Below are 20079 nucleotides of genomic sequence, written 5' to 3' on the forward strand. Positions count from 1 at the left end.
AATCTGATCAAAAAAAGGTACTAAAAACCCCACCTGATCCTTGAAAAACAGTAAGCATTATGTATTTTTAATGTTTCCATTGTTTCTATTTTCAGTTTAACTATAAAATCAAATTCTTATTATAGAGACTTTTCTACAGTATTGCCAAAACTAGCCTCATAGCCAAGAATGTTTTTTGCTATGAATTTTAAAAAGGTGAAAACCTGATATAAAATAACTTAAATTTGATTCTAACAAACATTTTTATAACCAGAAACACTTCTGAATCATGGCCAATGATTTACTGTAACCACTATCATATTACTGGAATATATTTTTTACATAAATAATTCAGTATGAGGTGTCTCATTAATATTCATAAACAAAAACACCACCACATTTAATTGCAAATGAACAAAAGAAGAATTTGGCTAAATTATAACAGAAATGTTGTCATATGACAGTAAATTTGTTTATTATATGCCTCCCCTCAATCAAATGTAAATCCTCTGGAGGAGATCTTATGTTTTGTACACTTCTAGATCCCTCACACCAACAACTGGCATTGCATGTGTCACTGACTGAAGTACTTTTCTATAAGAATGCTAGTCAGCAGTACTGATATCTAGATAAGGCTTATAAGGAGGTTGTTCTTCTAAACGGCCATAGCCAGTACAGCTCAGGGTATCTAGGTAAAATGTTACTTCACATATATCAAGTAAAATATATAATCTTAAAATAACTATATATTTTTGAGAGATCCAATTCTAGAAATTAGATATTTTGACCTTTTCCTGACAAAGAGTTGCCTTATTAAATAACTGACAGATACCAATAGTTTAAAATTCATATTCACAATACTTAGAAGAATTAAGTTGGACAAGTAGAAAACTCTTTGCACGTTATTGCTACCTTTTCATGGATCTTAGATTATAAAAAAAGTAATCTTTAAATATTATAAAAGCATATGATTCTAAGATAAATAATTCATTTTCCTGAAGAAAAAGTGACCCACTTTGGTAAAATGTCATAAATTTACCTTTCTGCAGTAGCACACTCATCAGAAAATTCAGTATCTGCTGAACTTTTCCTACTATTATTTGACCTCCAAGAAGAGGCCAAAGGAAGCTCTTCTGAAGACATAGGCCTTGGCCTTTGACCAATCCCAGATGGTTGTTGTAAACCTGCAGACTGTTCTTCAGTGCTTAAAACAGCTATAATTGCTCTTATGGTAGCTTCATCAACTTGAGACCAAGGTTTAGATGGAGCTCTCATTCGGCGTAAAAATAAGCTATGCCACTTCTGTCTGAGCTGCAGCAATAAACTAGCTGCCTGTAACAGTTCAAATAGATACAAGCAAATGAATATCACATATGCAAAACACTTGTTTGATTAGTTTCCATTAGTTTGCAACTGTTTCCAATAAACATATTTCACATTTCATATAATTTACTACCAATTTCATTATTTTTAATGGGTGAATGAAATAAAATTTATTTATTATATTTTAGGCACTAAGACACAAAATCAAATTAAATAGTCTAATAAGAAAGACAGTAAACAATAGTTGTGGTAGAGTGTGATTAATACTGGAAAAGTAGCAGCAGGGTAAATAAAAATATGTGTAGTTCATAGTGTTATTTTAGTGCCTGTAGAACATCCAAATGATCATGTCCTGAAGGCAGCTGGATTCATAGAAAGGTCTAAGATACAGCTCTAAACTTGAAAGTCACCAGTTCATAAATTATTGCAAAATATACACATAGAGGTAAAGTCCCCGGGGACTGTACAGAGGGAGTAAGAAGATAAGAGTAAGACACAAAGTGCTAGACAACTTAAAATTTAAAGCACAAACACATATGGCGGGGTCTGTGAAACAACTAAGAAGGACTGACTACAGAGAAAGAATTAAGAAAGATTAATGTTACAGTAACTAGTGACAAAGAATTTGGGGCAGGAGTAAGGAAGAAAATTGGTGAAGGGCAGGAGTACAAAAAGGAGGATATGGACAATAGTGATAAATAATATAGAGAGGTCCCATTTATCCAGGACAGCAGACTGACTTTGATAACACGAAGGACACAGTTGACCTTGGCAAGTACAGTTTCAGTGAAGTGATGGATTGGTGGGAATGGAAGTGAGAGTGTAGGTAGGTTGAAGTGATGAATGAATGGATGCTAAAATAGTAAACCTAGCCAGTGTTAACTACTGACAGCTTGGCGCCTCCCAAAAATGTATAGAGAATGATCTTGAACAGTAGAGATAGAATCAAGGGGAGGCTCTGTCACAAAAATTTGTAATTTGAAAAGAAACATTCCTCCTCCCTCAAACCCCCAATTCAGAAGTATATGAAAAAGAGAAAATAGTATGGAATCATATCTTTCTCTCAGAAACATAGTTATACAAAATAAAGGGAGTTCCTGTGTACCCGATACTCAATACTTTCTTATATATCCAGAAATATTCAAGGATTACTGCTATAGTTAGAAGTTTTTGTCCCCTCCAAAACTTCATGTTGAAACTTAACCTCCAATGCAATAGTAATGGGAGGTGTTGGCCTTTGAGGGGTGACTGAGTCATGAGGGCTCTGGCTTCACAAATGGGACTAGGTATCCTTATAAAAGAGCTTGATGGAGGGAATTCATCCCCTCTTGCCCTTCTGCCTTTTGCCGTGTGAGGACACAGTATTCCTCCACTCTAGAGGAGGCAGGGTTCAGCAGCCCTTGCCCGATGTCAGCACCTTGATCTCAGACTTAACATCCTTCAGAACTGTGAGAAATAAATTTCTGTTCTTTATAAATTACTATAGCAGCAACAACAGACTAAGACAATTACCTTGCTTAAATAATGAGCTACAACTAGGTTTTCCAAGTCCTCTGTTGGAATAAACTCCAATACAGAAGAGAATGAATGAGGTCCCTATGAAAACTGAAAAACAAGCTGTATTCTCTGATACTAAGGGCTCAATAGTAAAGGAAAAATTCTTATCATACTATATATCAATTCACACTAACTGAATAAAAGAAATGTATTATACTACTTGAAAGCAACTTACCTCTGGCTCTAGTTTGAAATTGAGCCACTCATCAAGTTTCAAGGCTGCCAAATTAGCTGTAGTTTCGTCCTCCATTTCACTATCACTACTGTCATTGGGAATGCCATCCACTGTCCAAGTACATAATGAAAAAAAAAATCACTTTTACCTTCTTACATTATGGCAAAAAACTTAGAAGAATAAATACGCTTCATATACACAAACCCTCCTGACATACAACAATTTGTGCGGGAAGTTCTTCAAAGCCAAAAGATCTCAATATTTATTTAAATCTCAATATTTATTTAAAAGGAAAAAAAAAAGGGACAATTTGAAGACTATAATCTCTCATCACGATGCAACAAAACAAAAAAGAAAAGAATATAAAATTTGAAGCACAATCTTTAATAACTGGATGAAAAAGAACATAATTCAAGGAAGGAATGACTACATTACATATCAAGAACTATGAAAGGTGCCCAAAGCAATACTCTTATAAAGTCACAGGTCAGTTTTAAAAAGAAAAAGTATACAGCTAAATATATCTAAGAAAAATAGCATAAAACCCAAAGAATAGTAGAATAAAATAGAAAATAAAAAAAGATGAATTAGAAAGACAAAATGATAATTAAAACTATAACCCAGTTCTTTGTAAAGATTAATAGATAATCCTATGTAAATTTAATAAAGAAGAAAGCAAAAATCTATCTGCAAGATCAGGTGAAAATAAGATTATAAAAATTAATACAGAACATATTATAAAATTAATACAAAATTGATATAGGCTAAAATATACAGTATGTATAAATAATAAATTTGAAATCTTCAAAGAAATCTATTATTTTCTACACAAAAATTACTAAAACTGAAAGTAGAAGAATTAGAAGAACCCAAATATATTTAAGGAAGAAATCAGAGATATCCTTAAAGAACATCAACAAAGAAATCCAGAACACCAAGTCTCTCAATTTTGCAGGGAATCAAATAATGACCATTACTTTAATGAGACAAATCTAAACCTAAACCAAAACCTGATTAACACCTGAAAGCTACATACCAGAACATGTATGAACACACACCACACAAACCCCTACAGGTGAGCCTCACCAATGAAGAGAAATATAAGTTTTAAAGAAAATGTTAGAAAAATATCCAGCAATGTAATAAATCACACTTAGTCCAAGGAAGGTTTATTTTTAGAATAAAATAACTGTTCTGTAAGAAAATCTATATACCATATCAATAGACTAAATAATTTCTGATTATATGAACAAATGCTCAAATGCTATTTAGTACATTCAACCAATTTTTAACACACACACAAAAACAAAACAAACAAACAAAAAAACCTTCTATGCCAGGTTTGGTGACTCATGCCTGTAGTCCCAGCTACTCAGGAGGCTAAGGTGGGAGGATCACTTGAGCCCTGGAGTTCAGGATTACAGTGAGCTATGACTACTGCACCACTGCACTCCATCCTGAGTGACAGGGTGAAACCCTGTCTCTTAAAAACAAAAACACACAAACACACGCACAGACACACACACACAAAACACTATTCCATTATTTAAAAGGAACCTTTTGTTAAAATTAACATTATAATCAATAGTATAACTTTAGAATCTGAAACTTTAAAATTCAGTATGACAAAATGGACCATTAATTCAGTTTTCTAATATCTTCAAAAAGAAATTAAAGGAATACCTTTTGGTAATAAATGAAAGTATTACCACCTGAAGGTAATATAATTAAATAAATACAAAATCCAAAGGATTAATGAGTTTAGTAAAGTAACAAGGTACATAAAATATGTCTGCAATAATGTTTGTAAAGTTCAGCAAGAAAATTACACAAAGAGAATCCATTCACCATGACAACTGAAAACAGCAACAAAAGAATCTTAAGAATCACCTTAGGAAATATCCCCAACCTTTATAAAAGTTACCAAAATATATATATTTTTAAGATAAATTTAAAATAAGGCATGGCTAAATAAAAGACACTAAATTTCCTGGATGGAAACATTAAATTAACATACAAAAAGAGGCCTAGGTGTGGTGGCTCACGCCTATAATCCCAACACTTTGGGAGGCTGGGGTGAGCAGACTGTTTGAGCGCAGGAGTTCAAGATCAGCCTGGGCAACATGGCGAAACCCATCTCTACAAAAAATATGAACGTTAGCCAGGCATGGTGATGTGTGCCTTTAGTCCCAGCTACTAGGGAGACTGAGGTGGGAGAATCACTTGAGCCTGGGAGACAGAGGTTGCAAAGGCTGTAATCGCACCACTGTACTTCAGCCGGAGGGACAGACCAAGACCCTGTCTCAAACAAACAAACAAACACAAAAGAATTGTTGTTTGCAAAAGGATTACAAGAAGATGACTAATGAATATTCATTATTTAAAAAATAGGTAAGATTATCAAACAATAGCTCAATAACAGAAAGGCAGTAAAGAGTAACAGCTAGAGTTTCTACTACCAGATATAAGAATTTATTAAACAAAAATACTAAACAAGAAGGTGCAATATAAAGGCAGAAATGTAAAGGAACAGAGTATACAAAAAGGTTAAAGATATCAAATTTAATATGCAATCATGCAAGCTTTCTAAAGGAGGATATATAAGAACTACCTAATAAATTGTACAGATGAGGGGAAAGCACTTGGAAAAACTTAGATCTTTGTTTTAAGTCAGAATCAACACAACATGGTTTAAAAAATCTTAAAAATCAAATTATAGAAAACAAAAACAATACTTATCACATCAATGGAAGGATGAAATTTTCTCAGTTTTGAAAGTGGATAGTATAGCAAAAGATTATTCAGTTTAAATACACAGCAATCAAAACTCAGAACTCAAAATATGTAACACTAAAATGAGTAACAGATTGAATTGAACAAGATAGAAAAAATATTAATAATATCTTTAAATTATAAAGCTATCATTCAAATTTTTGAGTAAAATATCAGTTTTTACTGATTCAGACTGACTAGGCATACAAATCAATCAAATAAATGGGTAGAAGATGAAAAAAAAACTCAACTAAAGGGAAATATAAAGAAATGCATGGAGAGTTATTTCTTTTGGACAGAAATAAAATTTAAATATTTAATCTTTAAAACCAACACCAAATGATGGCATAGTTGCCATGAAATTCACTCTCAATGGTGCTAATATGGTTGAGTATGGAGGAAGAACCATAAATAATATCTATACATTTTTATGAATTCCCACTTCAAAAAGTTTTATCACAAAGAAAATATTAAATGCATTAAAGCAAAAGGACACACAGATGAAGATGTCAATGTAGCAATGCCCCATAATCTCATAAATTATCAATCATACTACTTCTACTCTCTTCATACAAACTTAATGCCCTCAGTCTCTCAAAGCACATTCAATAGAGCTAATCACTCCCTTCTTGGAACAGATTTACCTCCAACACTGAACCACTCTTTCTTCCGCTACTCAAATTTATACATTCTCTTTAGGAAACCCATTCTCATGTCTATAAATATCATTTACAAGCTGATGACTGCCAAATTTGTATTGCTAGCCCAGACATCTTCCCTGAGCTCCAGAAATGCATATCCAACTGCTTCCTGAAAAAAAACTTACTTAGAATGTCTTAGCCATCTCAAACTTAACATGTCTAACAAGAACCCTTAATTTCTCCCCTACACAACTTGCTCTTTGCAGTTTTCTGAATCTCAAATGAGTGACAAGCTACTAGAACCAAAATCTGAGAATTGACTCCTCCCTTTCCCTTACTACCCACATTCCATCTAGCAGTTACTAGTACCTTCAAAATAATTTTATGTCACTTCTCTTCATATCCACAATCACTATCCCATCTCTGAGCCATCATCTTCTGTTAGAAGACCACTGCAAAAGCCTCCTACCTGCCTCCACTCTTCTATTCTTGTAATTACTCCTATAATTCATCCCCTTAGCCAAAATGACCTTTTGGAACATATCACATCATGTCATTCCTTCAACTGTTAATGGCTTCCTTTTCTTTGCATGTCTATGGCCTACAAGTCCATGCTTTCCTTTCAACCTTATCATTGCCCTCTTCCATTGACCAATGCACTCCAATCACACAGCCTTTCTGTCAATTCCTAGATCATTTCCTAGCACAGACTCTTGGGACTTTCCCTCTTTCTCCACCTGCAGCACATTTCTGCTTCTTTCAGGTGGCTGGCTCTTCTCATATTGTAGGTCTCAATTTAAGTCTTCTCAGAAAAACTGGTTTAGGCTTCCTTTCAAGTAGGTCACCTCTAAGGCAGTCCTCTTTGTATTTTCTTAATAGCATCATGCAGATAATTTATTTTTTACTGTCTAACCTCACTACTGTGTAAATTCCTAAGGACAGACACACTCTGTTATACCTTCAATGCCTAGCCTAGTACCTGACATATAGTAGGTACTAAATATTTGCTGAATCACTATAGCAAATAATTTGAAATCATCAAGATGTCCAACTATGAAGGAACATTTTAAATGTGTTATGCCAGGGGATCAATCAAAGATGGCTTATTAGAAGCAGCTGCAGTCTGCAGCACTCACAAAGAGGAAAGAAAAGGCACAATGAATTCAGCACCTTCAACTGAAATATCCAGGTTCTCATATTCGGACTGACTAGGCATACAAATCAACCCATGGAGAATGAAGAAAAGTAGGTGAAGGCGACGGCTCACCCACGAGCAGTACAGAGCCAAAGGAACCCCACACCCAGCCAAGGGAAGCAGTGAGTGATTACATGACCCCTCTCAGGAAACCATGTTTCTCCCATGGATCTTTGCAACCTGTGAATCAGGGGATCCCTTCGTGAGCCCATGCCACAGATCTGTATGGAGTCTCGGCAGAGCAGCCACTCAAGGCACACACAGAAACCTAGGAGTTTTACATACTCTGGCCCTGGGATCCCTAGCAAGGCAGGAAATCTGTTTGTACATATCCCTAGAAAGGGGGCTGAATCCAGGAAGCCAAGCAGCATCATTTTGTGGGATCCACTTCCATGGCACCTCACCAATTACAACCAACTGCCTTGGAATCCCCACCAGCCAACAGCAGTGGGTTGATCAGTCTGAGATGGGGCCGAGTTCCCGGGGGAGGGGTGGCTGTCATCTTTGTGGTTTGGTCAACTCAGCCACTCCAGCCTGATGGCTATACAGGCAGTCTGGATCAGGAAGGGTTTCCACCAATGCAGCACACCTGCTGTATCAAAAAGCAGCCAGACTGCTTCTTTGTACAGGTCCCTGATCTCATTCCTCCTGACTGGGTAAGACCTCAGAATGGGGGCCTCCAGTCACCTCCTACAGGTACATGCGGGCCAGCAATAGGTCAATAACCCCCTGGGACAGAACTTCCAGAAGAAGGAGCTGGCTTCCATCTTTGCTGTTTTGCAGACTTCACTGGTGATACCTCCACGTATGGGAAAAACTGAGGCAACTGAGGTCCAGAGGGGAGCCCCAGCAAACCACACCAGCCCCATGGTAGAGTGGCCTGACTCTAAAAGAAAAACAAACAGAAAACAACAAAAACAACATCAACAGAAAAGACTCCACAAAAACCTCATTCAAAGGTCAGCATCCTCAAAGATCAAAGGTAGATAAGACCACAAAGGTGAGAAATAATGCAAAAATGCTGAAAACTCAAAAAGCCAGAATGCCTCTTCTCCTCCAGATGATTGTGATACCTCTCTAGCAAGGGCACAGAACTGGGCTGAGGCTGAGATGGCTGAAATGACAGAAGTAGGCTTCAGAAGGTGGGTAATAACAAACTTCACTGAGCTAAAGAAACATGTTGTAACCCAATGCAAAGAAGCTAAGAATCATGATAAAACAATACAGGAGCTAATAGCCAGTTTAGAGAAGAACATAACCAACCTGATGGAGCTGAAAAACACAACATGAGAACTTCACAATGCAATCAAAAGTATCAATAGCAGCACCGACCAAGCAGAGGAAAGAATCTCCGAGCTTGAAGACTATCTTTCTGACATAAGACAGGCAGACAAGAATAGAGAAAAAAGAACGAAAAACAAATGAACAAAACCTCTGAGAAATATGGGATTATTTAAAGAGACTGAACCTACAACTGACTGGGATAGCCGAAAAATACCAGAGAATAGAACCAAGTTGGAAAACATACTTCAGGATATCATCCAGGAAAACTTCCCTAACCTAGCAAGACAGGCCAACACTCAAATTCAGGAAATCCAGAGAACCCTAGTATAATACTCCATGAGAAGATCAACCCCAAGACAAAAAATCATCAGATTCTCCAAGGTCTAAATTAAAGAAAAATGTTAAGGGCAGCCAGAGAGAAAGGCCAGGTCACATACAAAGGGAAGCCCACCAGACTAACAGTAGTCTCAGAGGAAACTCTACAAGCCAGAAGAGACTGGGGGCTGATATTCAACACTCTTCAAGAAAAGAATCCCAACCCAGAATTTCATATCCAGTCAAACTAAGCTTTATAAGTGAAGGACAAATAAGATCCCTTTTAGACAAGCAAATGCTGAGGATATGTGTCACCACCAGGCCAGCCTTGCAAGAGCTCCTGAAGGAAACACTAAATATGAAAGGGAAAATCCATTACCAGCCACTACAAAAACACACGGAAGTACACAGACCAGTAACACTATGAAGCAACCACATAAACAAGTCTGCAAAATAATCAGCTAGCATCATGATGACAGAATCAAATTCACACATAACAATACCTAACCTTAAAAGTAACCTTAAACGTAAATGGGGTAAATGCTCCAATTAAAAGGCACAGAACGGCAAACTGGATAAAGAGCCAAGACCCATGGGTATGCTGTCTTCAAGAGACCCATCTCACATGCAAAGTCACACATAGGCTCAAAAGAAAGGGAAGGAGGAAAATTTACCAAGCAAATGGAAAACAGAAAAAGGCAGTGGTTGCAATCCCAGTTTCTGATGAAACACACTTCAAACCAATAAAGATCAAAGAAGGGCATTACACAGTGGTAAAGGGTTCAACAAAGGAACTAATGATCCTAAATATATATGCACCTAATACAGGAGCACCCAGATTCATAAAACAAGTTCTTAGAGACCTACAAAGAGACTTAAACTCCCATACAATAATAGTGGGAGACTTTAACATCCCACAGACAACATTAGACAGATTATCAAGACAGAAAAGTAATAAAGATACTCAGGACCTGAACTCAGCTCTGGATCAAGTGGACCTGATAGATATCTACAGAACTCTCTACCCAAAAACAAGAAGAGAATGTACATTCTTCTCATTGCCACATGGCATTTACTCTAAAATTGACCACATAATTGGAAGTAAAACACTCTTCAGCAAATGTAAAAGAAGTAAAATCATAACAGTCTATCAGACCACAGCACAATCAAATTAGAACACAAGACTAAGACATTCACTCAAAATCACACAACTACATGGAAACTGAACAACCTGCTCTTGAATGACTCTTGGGTAAATAATGAAATTAAGGCAGAAATCAAGAAGTTCTTTGAAACTAATAAGAACAAAGAGACAATGTACCATAATCTCTGGGACACAGTTAAAACAGTGTTAAGAGGGAACTTCACAGCACTAAATGAACACATCAAAAAGCTAGAAAGATTTCAAGTTAACAACCTAACATCTCAATTTAAAAAATTAGAGAACCAAGAGCAAACAAACCCAAGCTAGCAGAAGACATGAAATAACTAATATCAGAGCAGAAGTGAAGCAGATAGAGACAGGAAAAACCCTCCAAAAAAATCAGCAAATCAAAAAGCTGGTTCTTTCTAAAAATCAATAAAACAGACTGCTAGCTAGATTAATAAAGAAGAAAAGAGACAAGAATAAAATAGATACAATAAAAAATGATACAAGAGAGCTCACCACTGACCCCACGGGAATACAAACTACCATCATAGAATACTATAAACGCCTCTATAGAAATAAACTGGAAAATCTAGAAGAAAGAGATAAATTCCTGGACACATACATACTCCCGAGACTGAACCAGAAAGAAGCTGAATTCCTGAATAGACCAATAACAAGTTCTGAAATTGAGGCAGTAACAAAGAGTCTACCAACCAGATGGATTTACAGCTGAATTCTACCAGAAGTACAAAGAGGAGCTGATACCCTTTCTTCTGAAACTATTGCAAACAACTGAAAAGGAGGGACTCCTCCATAACTCATTCTGTAAGATCAGCATCATCCTGATACCAAAGCCTGACAGAGATACAACAAAAAAAGAAAACTTCAGGCGAATATCCCTGATGAGTATCAATGCAAAAATTCTCAATAAAATACAGGCAAACCAAATACAGCAGCACATCTAAAGGCTTGTCCACCACAATCAAGTTGGCCTCATCCCTGGGATGCAAGGATGGTTCAACATATGCAAATCAATAAATGTAATTCATCACATAAACAAATCTAAAGACAAAAATCACATGATTATCTCAATAGACGCAGAAAAGGCCTTCAATAAAGTTCAACATCCCTTCGTGTTATAAACTCCCAATAAACTAGGTGGTGAAGGATCATATCTCAAAATAGTAAGAGCTATTTATGACAAACCCACAGCCAATATCACACTGAATAGGCAAAAGCAGGAAGCATTCCCCTTGAAAACTGTCACAAGACAAGGATATTCTCTCTCACCACTCTTACTCAACACAGGATTGGAAGTTCAGGCCCAGGAAATCAGGCCAGAGAGAAAAATGAAGAGTATTCAGGCCGGGTGGGTGCAGTGGCTCGTGCCTATAATCCAGCACTTTGGGAGGCCAAGGTGGCAGATCACTTGAAGTCAGGGGTTTGAGACCTGCCTGGCCAACACTGTGAAATGTTCTCTCTACTAAAAATACAAAAAAACATTAGCAGAGTGTGGTGGCAGGCATCTGTAATCCCAGCTACTCCAGAGGCTGAGGCAGGAGAATCACTTGAACCCAGAAGGCAGAGGTTGCAGTGAGCTGAGATCATGCCGCTGCACTCCAACCTGGGCGGCAGAGTGAGCCTCCATCTCAAAAAAAATAAAGCATATTCAAATAGGAAAAGAGGAAGTCAAATTATCTTTGTTTGTTTGACATGATCGTACATCTAGAAAACCCATTGTCTCAGTCCAAAAGCTTCTTAAACTGATAAGCAGCTTCAGTAAAGCATCAGGATATAAAATCAATGTGCAAAAATTGCTAGCATTCCTATATACCAACAACAGGAAAGCAGAGAGCCAAATCATGAATGAACTCACATTCACAACTGCTACAAAAAGAATAAAATACCTAGGAAAAGGCCAAGCATAGTATAGCTCATGCCTGTATTTGCAGCACTTTGGGAGGCTGCGGCAGGCAGATGGATCACCTTGAGGTCTGGCGTTCAGGATCACCCTGCCCAACATGGTGAAACCCTGTCTCTAGTAAAAATACAAAAATTAGCCAGGCATGGTGGCACATGCCTATAATTCCAGCTACTCAGGAGTCTCAGGCAGGAGAACTGCTTGAACCCAGGAGGTGGAGGTTGCAGTGAGCTGAGATTGTGCCACTGCACTCCAGCCTGGGTGACAGAGCAAGACTCCATCTCAAAAACATGAAATAATATAAAATTTAAAAAAATACCTAGGAATATAGCTAATAAGGGAAGTGAAGGACCTATTCAAAGAGAGCTACATATCACTGCTCAAAGAAATCAGAGAGGACATAAACAAATGGAAAAACATTCCATGCTCATGGATAGGAACAATCAATATCATGAAAATGGCCATACTGCCCAGAGAAAGTTACAGTTTCAATGCTACTCCCATTATACTACCACTGACATTCTTCACAGACTTACAAGAAATGATTTCAAAATTCATATGGAACCAAAAAAGAGACCATATAGCCAAGACAATCCTAAGCAAAAAGAACAAAGTTGAGGCATCACACTACCTGACTTCAAACTATACTACAGGGCTACATTAGCCAAGACAGCATGGTACTGGTACAAGAACACACACACAGAACAGTGGAACAGAATAGAGAACTGAGAAATAAAACCACACACCTACAACACCTACAACCCTCTAATCTTCGACAAACCTCACAAAAACAAGCAACGAGGAAAAGACTCCTTATTTAACAAATGGTGCTGGAAGAACCAGCTACCTATATGCAGAAAATTGAAACTGGGCCCCTTCCTAACACCTTCTACAAAAATTAACACAAGCTGGATTAAAGATTTAAATGTAAAACCCTAAACCATAAAAACCCAGAAGAAAATTTAGGCAATACCATTCAGGGCATAGGCACAGACAAAAACACCAAAAGCAATTGCAACAAAAGCAAAAATTGACAAATGGGATCTAATAAACTAAAGAGTTTCTGCACAGCAAAAGAAACAACTATCACCATAGGAAACAGAATGGGAGAAAATTTTTGCAATCTATCCATCTGACAAAGGTCTAATATCCAGAATCTACAAGGAACTTAAGCAAATTTATAAGAAAAAACAGCCCATTAAAAAGTGGGCAAAGGACATGAACAGACACTTCTCAAAAGAAGACATACATGTGGCCAACAAACATGAAAAAAAGCTCAACATCACTGATCATTACTGAAATGCAATTCAAAACCACAATGAGATACCATCTCATGCCAGTCAGAATGGTTATTATTAAAAATTCAAAAAACGACATGCTGGTGCAGTTGCGGAGAAAAAGGAACACTTTTACACTACTGGTGGGAGTGTAAATTAATTCAACCACTGTGGGAGACAGCAGGGTGATTCCTCAAAGACCTAGAGGCAAAAACATCATTTCTGGGTAAATACCCAAAGGAATATAAATCATTCTATTATAAAGACACATACACTTGTATGTTCAGTGCATTCGCAATAGCAAAGACATGCCCATCAACGATAGGCTAGATAAAGAAAATATGGCACATATACAGCATGGGTCACTATGCAGCCATAAAAAGGAATTAGATCATGTCCTTTGCAGGGACATGGATGGAGTTAGAAGCCATTATCCTCAGCAAACTAATGCAGGAACAAAAAACCAAACACTGCATGTTCTTACTTATAAGTGGGAGCTGAATGATGAGAACATATGGACACAGAGAGGGGAACACCACACACTGGGGCCTGCTGGGGGTATGTGGTAGTGGGGAGGGAGAACATCAGGAAGAATAGCTAACGGACACTGGCCTTGATAGATACATGATGGCATGATCTGTGCAGCAAACCACCATGGCATATGTTTACCTATGCAACAAACCTGCACATCTTGCACATGTATCCCTGAACTTAAAATAAAAGTTGAAGGAAAAAACTGCATTATGCCACTTGTGTGATACACTATTTTGCAGTCATTAATATAAAATACTAAAAATATTTTTGATATCTCTGTAATGAAAATAACAAAATATAAAATAACAGTTTGGGTGACATAATTTAAAATACATAAACATGTAGAAAAAATATAACATTAAAAAGTGTTAGCATGAGAAAAGTGAGATTATAGGTGGCTATCATTATTTCTTTTACAATTACCTTTATTTATGTTAAACTATCATTTAAATTCAAGTGGAAAAGAAAAATTTCTTCCCAACAGCAAGATTAATAAAAAATGCACAAATCAACATCGAGTTACCTTATAAATTTCAAAAACAGTAGTATAACTTAGTATTTCCTAATTAGTCTTAGTATATCAAAATAGAGCTGCTACTATATAAATTTTTATAATTTCATCATTTGGTTTAGTAAAAAAAAAAAAAAAAAATTCATTTCAAATAGATTTTTATTTCCTTCGTAATACATTTACCTCTAAAGGACGAAGGTTCCTGAAGAGCATTACTTGCCAATCTAGCTGGTCCACAGAATATCAATATAGTGACAGGTGTCACTGCTGAACAACATCTAATATTAGCTATTCTATGGGCTCTGGTCATTTCATCATAAATAAGCCAATCTGTGGGCAGTGCCTTAATTGCTGCAGCTTGGCCATTGGCTGGAGGAATCTATTAAGAAAATAAATTTTAAAAAATTGTTAATTGTGTTTATCACCTAGTTTACTGGAAATAATTTTAAAATGTAAAAAGTCTCTCAGTGAAATAGATGATGCATATTAGTACCTAAGCAAAAATTAAAACAAGTCATTGCTCAAGTAGTTTGTACAAAAATACTCATTACTTAACACATTACCTTTTCCAACTCTAAGATTAGTAAGTTTTGTTCCAATATTATATATATATACACACACATATATATATACACACGCACATATACATATATATATGTAACTTACTAATTTCTTAAAGCAGGCAGGTATTTGGAGCATTTTCCATTGACAGTCGATTATCTAAATTAGTTTCACCTCAAAACCCAAGAGCATTCAAAATATTTTACCTTTTTATATTGAGGCTGACTGAGAACTGAAGCAGGATGAAATCGAACTTTTTTCTCCTTTGGCCCTGTCAACACTAGATTCTCTCTGTCCACATGGACTAAATTAGGATACATGCCTGCCACCAATGCAGCTTTAACGACAGCCCAATTCTCAGAGTTTGTGTTAACATCTCGAATGTCACCACCACCTCGTGCTCTAACAAAACCTAGAGAGAGGAAAAAAAAAACACACCAACTTTTTCTATTTGCAAAAGATATTTTTGTGTATTTTTTCCAAAAACTTGTACAACTCATGTAAATGTTGTGATATTCAAATTTCACAATAATTAATAGAATCTCCTCTGGAAATTGTTTAAAATATGAACCACCACCCCCCGGCCCCACCAAAATAGATACAGAACCAACATTCTAGGGAAGTGTAGATCTGCTCAGGTTAGAGTAAGTATAAGAATCATTGGGGGCTTAAATTTTTTTAAATGCACATTCTTGCAATACAGTTCTTCATAATCTGCTGCCAGAACAAACTAAATTCATAGCTGGAAACTCAAACCATTCTTCTGATTGTTACTAACTACATTTTGGTTACGATAGATACTAATTCTGTAGATGAAGTCAAGTAAATATATGGCAATTTTTGCTTGAGTTTCAAAAGTCCTTCATATTTCCTCATGTTCAAGTCAACTCTTGAATCCTCTGGTTCATTCCTTGTATTACTTTGGCACTTCAGCTAACCTATGAATCCAGGCTCCAGTACTTTTCTTCTGATTATCACATCAATTTTTTTTTTTGCTACTCAAAAAAGCAATTCTAAAAGGTAATAGCAATACTAACATCCTCTTAAAAAGAAAGAAAAAAAAAACAGCAACTTCAAGTATTACCAGTCATTTTTGTGTTCCAAAAATACGAAGAGCAGCATTCATATCAATTTTTTAAAATTTATATTTCACAGAACTAAATAAGTATTCATTAATGGTGATAAAAGAAAATAACTAAAAGATCTAAATTGATCTCTGCCAAGAAATATAAATTGTTCATTGCCAACAGTATCAAAAGGGCATAGATGTTGTCCCTAGGTTTCTCAAATACACCTTCTGCAATAGCCTTTTCTTCATCAACAAGCAAAAGTTGAAGACATATAGAAGTCTACAAATGATGCATGAATATAAGATGTACAACATGATAATGTCATAAAAATAATAGATGGCATCTGTTAACATAAGAAATACTATAAAATATGGGTAGGGTACTCTCAGTAACTTAAATAGACTCTTTGAGGGAAAACTTTACCTGATGCTCTAAGTTGACCAAGCAACTGTGTTCTCATGCCTATGATTATTTCCATAGTAGCCTGTGAAAGAAAATTCTTTTCACAAAAGGCTCGCTCCCACCCATCACTTCGTGCTTTTTGCCAGGCCTACAAAAAGAGAATAATCGCATAACAAGACACATTTACTAACCACTTCTTAGTGAGGCAACAAAGTTACCACACATCACTATACGACTTCCTCAAGGTCAATTTGGCTTATTTTAATTACTCTATAAAATCTAAGACTTTATGAACAAATAATATTTATCATTAATTTACACTCAAATGCTACAAAAGCCATTGAGTTTATAAAACCTCAATGAGAACTAAGTGTCAAGTAGCCTAAATGACGAACAATGTAAAAATATTTGCCTTCTCAGATGCATCTGCTAATTTTATTCTACAAAAGTGTAGGAGGTTTTCAACTAAGGCTTCGTAACACTTATATCTAAGAATCGTGCCACTCTTGTCCTCCAAAAAATAATCTCTATGTCAACCCTGGAATCTACCTAAGAATGGAAAGTAGGATTTCTATAAATCATCTATATGCAGTATAAAAAGCTTTCCTTTGTGAATAGGTTCTCTTGCTTTGGAATATATATAACTAAAAGACTGAAGCAATAATTTATTCTCTCTGCTTTTGAAGGAGCTGGGAGAAAAGCAAAGAACAGACAGAAATTCTACTCTAAATCTCTCTCTACTTCTCACTTAACTAATCTACTATAATATATGGTATTTAATATACCAAATTAATAACAATGAGTCATCCATTGATCAATAATACAAAAGAGCTTGTAATTATTTTTGAAAATCATATATGTGTTGAAAAAATCTTTTATGTCTGAAAAAGAGTACTTCTGCATAAACAAAGTTAGATTTTTAAAAGATATGGCCAGGCATGGTGGCTCACACCTGTAATCCCAGCACTTTGGGAGGCAAAGGCTGGCAGATCACTTGAGGTCAGGAGTTTGAGACCAGCCTGGCCAACATGGTGAAATCCTCTCTCTACTAAAAATACAAAAATTAATGGCCAGGCGCAGTGGCTCAAGCCTGTAATCCCAGCACTTTGGGAGGCCGAGACGGGCAGATCACGAGGTCAGGAGATCGAGACCATCCTGGCTAACATGGTGAAACCCCGTCTCTACTAAGAAAATACAAAAAAACTAGCCGGGCGAGATGGCGGGCGCCTGTAGTCCCAGCTACTCGGGGGGCTGAGGCAGGAGAATGGTGTGAACCCGGGAGGCGGAGCTTACAGTGAGCTGAGATCCGGCCACTACACTCCAGCCTGGGCGACAGAGTGAGACTCCATCTCAAAAACAAAACAAAACAAAAACAAAACAAAACAAAAATTAGCTAGGCAATGGTGGGGGGTTCCTATAATCCGAGCTACTTGGGAAGCTGAGGCAGGAGAATTGCTTGAACATGGGAGGCTGAGGTTGCAGTGAGCCGAGACTGTGCCACTGCACTCCAGCCTGGGTGACAGAGTGAGATTCTGTCTCAAAAAAAAAAAAAGTATAGACACAGCCTACATTCAAGATTTAAGGATAAACACAATGCCTATGTTTTCAAGAAATAACATATTCTTCCCCACATATCTGAAATTCTAAATTACATTTAATTTATCTTCCCCAGGATCCTATTTTCCCTATCTTTTCTTTTCCATTTTCCTCTTTCCTCAACTTCCCATTACCATCATCTTAAAGGTTTTTAAGTGACTTTTGTATTGTGCTTTACAAAATTAAGCTCTCGGCATAGTGTCTTGAGCACACAAGAAAGAACTCTAAGAAAAATCGATAGACATTAAATTCAATATAATTTTCTTATAAGCTTTGTTCTATGTAGTTTAAATAGTATACAGTATTTCTTAACTAAAATTTTAGAACATTGTTTGCCCAAGACATGATTTAAAGAAACCTGGTAATGGAAGCATAAATATAAATAAATATATATACAAATACACACATATATTCCTATAAGGAGAAAATGAGAAAAAAAGAGCAAAACTCTTTTAACATAGTAACAGCAAGAAGGTATTTTTCAGGACTATTAATGTGACTTCACAATGAAACAAAATTAATGCAATTTTAAAATTTATCCAGAAATGTGTTTAACCAGCAGCATTTTCAGAAATAAAATGACAGTAATAGTACCTGGAATGCTCTGAGAAGTGCCATATGGTCACTGAAAGCTCCTGCAGTAAAACGTTTCCTACAAAGCATAGCTGCACGTTTTTGAGAGGCCTGAGTAGGTAGCACAAAAGGATCTCGATAAGCTAGTGTGCAAGCAATTGTAAGGATGGGGTCCAGACACTTTAAAACAACAGCACACAGGACCATTTTACCAAGATGTGGTTCTACTGGCAAGTCAGCCAAATGATACCCAAGTTCAGTCAGATCTTCCCATGTATCCATTGCATCTATTGTCTAAGTAAAAGGAGACAGAACAGATTTTGACATGAGCAAACACTATGTTTAATCAAACCACATAATTAAAAACCCCTAAATAAGAGATAAGAATACAGATTTTCTTTTGCTACATCTCATAAAAATATATTTTGTTTCTAATATACTATATAAAAGAACTATACCTAATGTTTTATACATGACGGTATTAAAGTACATGATCATTTAAGATAATTGTTTAAAAGTACAAAATTAGTTTATCTGGACACACATAGTAGGACAAAAAAAATAATTATACAAAATTAGTTAAGACATATTTTCATTTAGTTTAAGATTTCAAGTAAAAACGTGAAGTAAAATAAAACTATGAAGACACCAACCTTAAGCATTTGTACAGCATTCCTTACAATTAAAGCTGGTGGAGGTTCAGGAGCTTTCATAAGAAAATCAGCAATGGTACAATTAACTGGGGCTAACAGCTTGGTATGTAAGCAAAGTTCCTATAAACCAAAACAGTAAATAATTTTTAAAAATTAACAAGAATACTAACCTAAACATTTAAAGAAATCATGGGAACTATAGTTCCCAAACACAGACTAATAGAGTCTCTGACTAGAATGAAGAGTAGAAGGAACAATGTCTTTCTGTAAAAGATGAGCTCACACTTTGCCCTAGATGCCAGAACCTTAATACTTTCCTCAATCAACTTATACAAAGATTGCCATTGCTCCCACTGGCAACATCTCCTCACACTGTTCTTATACATAACATTCATAGTCACTGTCCAAAAAAAAAAAAATTTTCCCCCTTTATACTTACTACGTTCTAGAATATTTTATCTACTCAGCTTGCTAGGTGCAAGCACGTAAATATGCAAATTGGAGAAAAAGAAGGGGACAGAAGGAAGTGTCCATTCTCATTGAGTTTACACTGTAATGTGAATAGCAGACCTTAAAGAATTAATTATATA

The 20079-nt window shown here is 36.2% G+C and overlaps 1 protein-coding gene across 6 annotated transcripts in view; it reads right to left on the minus strand.

Annotated features, from left to right (window-relative positions):
- Window positions 1-20079, minus strand: part of YTHDC2 (YTH domain containing 2) — an 83191-nt gene that overhangs the window by 17982 nt on the left and 45130 nt on the right. For all 6 annotated transcript variants that reach the window (XM_023197651.2, XM_023197661.1, XM_023197674.1 and 3 more), the window contains 7 exons: window positions 19490-19609; window positions 18858-19130; window positions 16689-16815; window positions 15402-15607; window positions 14818-15013; window positions 3035-3144; window positions 1019-1311 (listed from right to left, as the gene is read on the minus strand). In XM_023197651.2, the coding sequence (XP_023053419.1) occupies window positions 1019-1311; window positions 3035-3144; window positions 14818-15013; window positions 15402-15607; window positions 16689-16815; window positions 18858-19130; window positions 19490-19609 (1325 nt within the window). The remainder of the gene's footprint in view (window positions 1-1018; window positions 1312-3034; window positions 3145-14817; window positions 15014-15401; window positions 15608-16688; window positions 16816-18857; window positions 19131-19489; window positions 19610-20079) is intronic.

The sequence above is a fragment of the Piliocolobus tephrosceles genome, chromosome 4, assembly GCF_002776525.5.
Source record: "Piliocolobus tephrosceles isolate RC106 chromosome 4, ASM277652v3, whole genome shotgun sequence".
NCBI lineage: Eukaryota > Metazoa > Chordata > Mammalia > Primates > Cercopithecidae > Piliocolobus > Piliocolobus tephrosceles.